Source organism: Cricetulus griseus, chromosome 2 (assembly GCF_003668045.3).
Source record: "Cricetulus griseus strain 17A/GY chromosome 2, alternate assembly CriGri-PICRH-1.0, whole genome shotgun sequence".
Taxonomy (NCBI): domain Eukaryota; kingdom Metazoa; phylum Chordata; class Mammalia; order Rodentia; family Cricetidae; genus Cricetulus; species Cricetulus griseus.
The window spans coordinates 284,960,711-284,967,819 of record NC_048595.1 but is presented as its reverse complement, the minus strand read 5'-3'; the positions used below and the strand labels follow the sequence as shown (position 1 = coordinate 284,967,819).

At 41.4% G+C, this 7,109-nt stretch overlaps 1 protein-coding gene across 1 annotated transcript in view; it reads left to right on the top strand.

The window, feature by feature from the left end:
• The first annotated feature begins 348 nt into the window (after positions 1–348).
• Positions 349–7,109, top strand: part of Nox3 (NADPH oxidase 3) — a 58,448-nt gene continuing 51,687 nt past the window's right edge. The window contains exons 1-4 of the mRNA XM_027401056.2: positions 349–396; positions 973–1,068; positions 1,183–1,293; positions 2,579–2,663. Coding sequence (XP_027256857.1) covers positions 349–396; positions 973–1,068; positions 1,183–1,293; positions 2,579–2,663 — 340 coding nt within the window. The remainder of the gene's footprint in view (positions 397–972; positions 1,069–1,182; positions 1,294–2,578; positions 2,664–7,109) is intronic.

Here is a 7,109-nt window from a genome sequence, read left to right as displayed (position 1 = left end):
CATAAATTAGATTATCTCTCAAAATTGCCACTCTACTTCAATAATGGAGAAGATGAATAGAGCATGGGGACAAAGACAATTTCGTGAAACGAGTTCCTTTCCTCCGAATTCTTTGAAGAAGGGAATCATTAGACAGAGACCTGTATTGACCCAGGTTATGAAGTATGTCAGTTTGGTGATGTGCTCTTGGCACTAAGTCCCTAATTAGAAATTCCTTGAGAGCTGCTCCCAACAGGTGCTCCAGGACAAAAGGATGAAGTGATCTATAAGGGGACCTTGTATTAAGCACACAACACATGGGCTCAGATGAACTGGAAGAAATAACGTCTCGGTAGGAAGTGAAGTGTCATGATGGTATACTGGATTTTGAGCGAGAGCGTGCCCATCATGGTGGTTGTGAGTATCACTCCTGTTGTCTTTAAGAGTCACTCATTCTTGGAGTGACATTTCTGAAACAGTTAAAGTCTGGAAATATGGCATAGATGTGAGACTAAAATCCTGTTGGCAAACATTGATTGAATATATTTAATTTACCCTTATAGAATCATGCAAAGTTGTTTTCCAATTCATTTCATTCTTAAGTATTAAAGTCAAGTAGTTTGTTTTGCATGGTGTAGAAGTGTATCTCTCTAGCAAAAGAAGTTTTTGAATTAGCCTGTTATTTTTCTAGAGTGCTTTAAAGATGTCCTGTCTCTTCTCACCATGCTCAATCCCAGTGGAGATTCTATGCTTGTCAGTAAATACTATGAAGTTGACCCCACAATTTTAAAACAACTTTAACAAAATTAGTCATTTCTTCTTATTTGTAATCACTACTAAAATCTTATCTGTAAGAAATAGATGTATGGAGCTATTCTGATGAATACTGACAAGCTCTCCATTTCATTTGAAAAGACAAAGAACCCCAAGCGATTCTGAGTGGGGGGGGGGTGAGCAATTGAATTGACCATGTTTCCTTTCATTACATCCTAGCTCTCATGGCTGTCAGTAAATGTCTATCTATTTATTGACACGTTCTGTTGGTACACCAAAGAGGAGGCTTACTTTTATACACGAGTTATTCTGGGTGTAAGTAGATTCAATGCCAATCTGTTACTGTTTCAGAAAAGAAAGTGCATTCTATTTTCCCAAGCTTCTGTGTTTTCACTATCCCTCCTTTTTATGTTTCTAACTTATGGACAGTCTACATTGGCATGGGCCCGAGCATCTGCAGTGTGCCTGAATTTTAACTGCATGCTAATTCTGTTACCTGTCAGTCGAAACTTCATCTCACTGGTGAGAGGAACAAGCATGGTAAGTACTAAAATATTTTAAGTAAGCTCAGTTGTTGTTTCTTCCTCATATGGTGCAGCTGAAGCTGGAGAGACAGCCCAACGGTTACGAGTGCTTTCCATGCAAGCCTTAGGACTTGAGTTCAAATCCCCAGAAGCCATGGTTTTTTTTTTTTTTTTGAAAAAAAAAAAAAAAAAGGTGTATTAGTGTGTGTCTGTAACACCAGAACTGTTGTGAGTCAAAGGCAGAAGGATCACCAGGGACTAACTGTCTACCAACCTAACTCCAGGCTCAATAAGGGCCCTTATCTCAAGGGAAGAAAGCAAACAGTGACAGGGTAATCAACCTGGCTTTGGACTGTGTGCATGGGGGTACACACACACACATACACATGAACCCACACTCAGTATGCATACCCCATGCTCACAACCATACTTACACACACACACACACACACACACACACACACACACACACCTGCTTTTACAAGTGTGATTGGAAAACATGTATTTTCCTATGAAACTCCCAGTAATTTGTGTTTACACTACTTAAAACTGAAAGTCAGTACATCCAATTTGACTTTGGTTTTTGCCATTGACACTGGACTCGTCCCTCAGCCTTTCCCCACATGCAGATATAAGGGTAATGATGGCTTGAACTTCAAGTATTTCTGACTGAAGGTGGATAAATAAAACATTGAGACAAGCATCACTTTGGAAACACCAGAGTTCCTACCATAATCACAATCACAGGACCCAGATTGAATCTGGTTATTTTAACTGATCAGTAGTAACACCTTTTCTAATTATATTTATTTCACCATGCTAATTACCTGCTTTCCTCTGTTACTGAAAACAACATTCAGAAAAGTAAGATTGTAGGTCACCTTTATCAGAAGAAATACCTCATTGTGGAATTACATTAGTCAAAGGTATAGAGTGACTTTCTTGATATAATTAGAAATAGTGTACAGGTCACTCAAAATACATGGGTAGGGTGGCAGTTATTGCTTCTGTGTTCTGTAGTAACAAGCTGACTTGTTATGGCTACAAGGTTTATTTAAGAGCTTTTCCTTATAGTCGGAGATCTAAGAATTACATTTGGATTGAGCTGAAATTCAGGCAAAACAGCTAAAAAATCCCTTGTTTGCTATGATCAAGTGCTACTAGCTTTTAAGCCCTGTGTCCCCACCTGAAGCAACATAGGGGTCAGCTGAGCCTGAGTCTTAACCTCTTAGGTCTCTTGGCATGTTATCGATGTGTCCACTCCCCCATATCATTTTTTTCTTTTTATTTTGATTCTTCAGTGCTGCCGAGGACCATGGGGAAGGCAACTAGACAAAAACCTTAAGTTCCATAAACTTGTTGCCTATGGGATCGCTGTTAATGCTGGTAAGAGCTTACTAATTGTCTAATGGGTTTGGTACTGTCTAATTTCTAACTTCATAGTCTTGTTTTAATCTCTCTCAATCTCGCCTCTAGATATATAAAAAAAAAACTTTCACCCTTTATCTGACGGCATGAAACCTCGACTTTACATTTTTTAATAATGTCTCAATTATCAAAGGAAGCGTAATGAGATTTCCTTTTGTTTGTGAATAAGTGGCTTGTTTGTAATGCAATGATAGAAACTTATTTAAATGGGCATTTTGCTATTCGTATAATCCAGAACTAAAATTGACTTCTATCCAAAATCTCACTCATACAATGGGAAAATGGCTACTGCCGTTTAACAATTGTTAGATACAGATAGGGTAGTGTTTGTCTTTGTGTGGTGAAGATACCTTACTCTTAGCTCTGACATTAGAGTCAGAAAAGGGAAACAAAGAAAAGAATGGTCTTGTGAACTGGGTTCTGGATAGTATTCAGTTAGTGGACATAAAAGGATCATGAACATACAGCTTGTATGGTCATGTGAACTGCTATTGTTACTGTTGCACTTGTCATTGAAGTAGAAATTAGTATCTATGTGCAAGGTTAGACATCCATGAGGAAGAACAGAATGAAAGGGGAGGTAGCTATCAACTGACTTGTGGTTTTGCCGTGAGACAAAGACATTGAAATAAAAGGCCATTGGAACGATAAAGAGTTATGATTCGGGACCCTTTCTCTCAAACCAATTTAACTATAAAATGTTTTCCTCATTTGTTTTTATTCTCTCATGCATAAAAAATAGCAGAGTAAAAGGAACACTCAAAACAAATGTGAATTTAATTAAGCAACAAGACATGACAGACGGTGCCCGAGTGCCAATTAACACAACTTTGGGTGTGCAGTGAGACATGTGGAGAAGATTCTCCCCATTGATCGTCTTAAACACCAGATCAAACCAACTCAAGATCTGTTTTACAGAGGGTCTTTGTGGTTTGTGAGGAAATTAGTGTACGAAAATATCAAGTCCTAAATGAAACATCGGGAGGATGGAGAGTTAGGGACAAGGCTGGTGTCTCAAGGCCTGGAACACTGCAGAATTCACCTGTGTACTTAGAGCCCTAGAAAACGAATGACAATGCCAGTAAATAGACATGAGCTTGGAAATGGAAGTCATTTCCACACTTTGAAACTATCAAAAATCAGGATTAGTTTCCCCCTGAGGGCACTGAGCTCCCTGCAGTGGGTGGCTTCCAGGCACAGGCCAGGAATGGAGAGGGAATTCTAGAACTCTCTGGGCTTGCTTTAAAATCTTCAAAATTCCTTATTTTTGCATTAAGACGAGAGATTGGACACAGTAAAGAGGCAAGAAGGATCTTGATCCTATATATAGCTTAAAGACTTAAGAAAGTTGTAAGAATATAAAGAAAAGGGGGTCATCAAAACTCATCAGGAAAGAACACAAAGGCTACATGAAAACGTGAGTTGGAAAGGCTTTCTTCTTAAACCTATTTATTTATACTCATATGTCAGTAGTATAAATGCATAGCTGATAAACACTGAATGTCTCCTATGAGCAGGGTACCCTAATAAGAACTACTACCATTTGAAACCCCTGTGATCAGCTCTGTGTTCAGGGTGGTATAAAATTTAGTGTGAGCAGTATTTGCACAGGATGACTGGCTTCATTATACAGCCTCTCTGTTGCTGGCTGTATGAGCTTGGAGTTGGTCTCCAGCACTCTGTGGAGTTCAGAGAGCATCAATAACAGTCTAATTTCTCTACCTCGGAGATATATGTAGATTAAACTTGCTTGGAAATCTGAAGGATACAAGGTCATTCATTTACTTGCTGTAATTGTAAATAAATAAGGTCAAGTCCAAGCCCCAGAGCATGGGAGATGAACCCCCACAGCTAACTTGCCACACCCTCATCACCTTTTCCCCTTGGGTACTCTCCAGAGTTTTGGATGCCTTTGCTCAGATGTTTTCTCTGCTGAAATCCCCTCTCCTCCATAGTCCTCCCTGAGTAAGACACTACCATACCAAGGACCCACTGTCTGTCCACTTGTCCTAGACCCCATGCTTCACCTACATAACACACTCCCAAAACAAGAGTAACAATTCTGTGTCTGAGAGCTTCCGAGGCTTGGAGCATCTCTTGCATCTTAGCAGCCCTGGTCACTAACCTATGACTGTGACCGATTTGCTGTAACCGGGGTGAGTGGCATCTAGCCACATGCAAGAGACGCTGGAGGAGTTGATGGAAAAGCCAGGAAACACAAATGCCGAGCTCTGGGTGGATGAAGCAGAGTTTGAGGATGAATGGATTCAAAACCATACTAATCATTCAAGATTATAAATTCGCACTCTGCTGCAAGGAGAAAAAAAAAACACAGGATGTTCTTTCTCCCTCTTCTCCTCAAAAATCTCCAAAGGGCATTAGTATTCTTTCCAACCCACTTCTCTTGAACTCCTGCTGCTCTGCTCTGTTCCTGAATATCTCCCGGGGCTCACCCCAGCAGGGTCAGAGCTGTATCTCTAAGCAAAGTACCCTCATCCAGTATTCCATGGCAACCAGCCCCACTGCTGTGGTTTCCAGCCCAACAAAGGCAGGATAGTGGAAAGAAAATTCTTTCCCTCATCCAATCCTTGACAAAGCAATTACTGCATTTCACATTAACTAAGAAATGTGGCTAGCAACTGTGCTTTTAGAGGGGAAAAAATGCTAAGCCCCGGTTTCATAGCTATACCTTGCTTTTCTCATTTGTCCTTCTGCTATATTCACAGGGGAGCAGCTGCAGTATCCCTGGGCTTGTTTTATTAGCCTCGCCCATTATGCTGCTTTTCAAATAGCCAACTGGCTTAATAGAGGTGTGTAACCTTGGAAGAAATGCATCCACAGAGAAGTTTGCATGCCAACCTCTAATTTCTCATCCGTTCCCCTAGAAGTTGAACTGCAGGCTCTAATTGGTCGGATCATTAAAGGATGTAATTAGAGACTGGTGGATGTAGGCTAGGGAGGGGAGGGAAGAGGTAAGACAATGCTATCTCTAATCAAGGGCATCGCCGAAAAGGCAGTGACAGGAGCTGTTTCTTCCTGCCTTCCTGCTCGCCCTCTTATGATACGCAGGGACCCCTCCAACCATGAATAAGTCGTGTTCAGGGACCTTAAGCCCACTGGTATAAAAATCGTAGTTTCACAGCCTTTGAGTTCTTATTAATGTAGATCTTTCTGGATTCCCTGCTCCATGGCAGACCTTACAGACCCTTCCAATTGAAAAGCAGTACCTTGGAGCCTGGGTTTCCATCAACGGGGGTTGTAAATTGTGACCCACGCAGTTCTTTCAGCAAATTCTGCAGCTTGCGTCTGCCAGGTTTCAGGGGTGTAAAATTACCCTGAGTGCAACTCCTGATGAGTTGCTAAAATTAGTTCGCAAACATCAATAAACAGAGCAGGAGCGGGTTGAAAAGAGAGGGTACAGAATAAAGGTACTGAGAAAATAATGATTTGGAGCTAGAGACGGCCCCAAAGGCACAAACACCTTCGGATCCGACCTCTAACAAATTGCTACCAACCAGTTCACCACTTCCGCTGGAGGTACTCAGAGAGCCAACGAGGCTCCACTCGGAGTCCTGCCTCATAGGTTTTAATGTGATGTATAAACACATGGCTCACAGCGTGCCAGAATTGATCGGTTCTTTACCAGACCCGGCACTATCAAGTCAACCAGATTGTGGCTTCAGAAGCACGGGGGAGATTCTCTCCTAGGTCCTCGTTTCTATGCCACCCTTAAATAAGGGGTGATTAACTCCAGAGCCACTGTTATCTCTGACAGGCAGACAGAAGGGTACTAGAACTGACCCCTTTTCCAAGATTCCCCTCAATTATATCTCCTTTGATCTCCATGGGGGAAACTAAGAGAAAAGAAGGATGTAAATGGCACTTTCTGGGGCAAACTACCTCTAATTGTAGCCTTTATTTGTTTGGGACTTTTTTGTTTTGTTTTGTTTTGTTTTGTATTTTTGTTTTTTGGTCTGCTCAGACGTTCATAGACCAATTAGATGCATGTGCGCAGCATTGCCAAGATAGTCGGTCTCTTGAAAAGTACTTGGGCAAGAAAAGTCAAACTGTAGGAAGACGCACTAAGACCGTGGTACATTTGGGTGGGTAACAGAAAGAGGTATCTGGAGCTCTTGCCAGTACACTGTAGGGTATACTGTGGGAAGTCCACAGGAGCACACAAGGAGCTCGTGTTCCATCAGTGGTACTGGATTCAGTGCAAGAGTGAAGATCTCCCATTTAAACCATTCACTGTGGAGTTTTGGAAACAAATTAGCATTTGAATTTCACATGGGTAGATCCTTGTTAAATGAAAAGCATTTTCATGAGCCTCGGAGAAATACACTGAGATCACATGATGGAAGAGCGCTAAGATGCCATGTGGGTGTGGCTATTTTTTGTCCA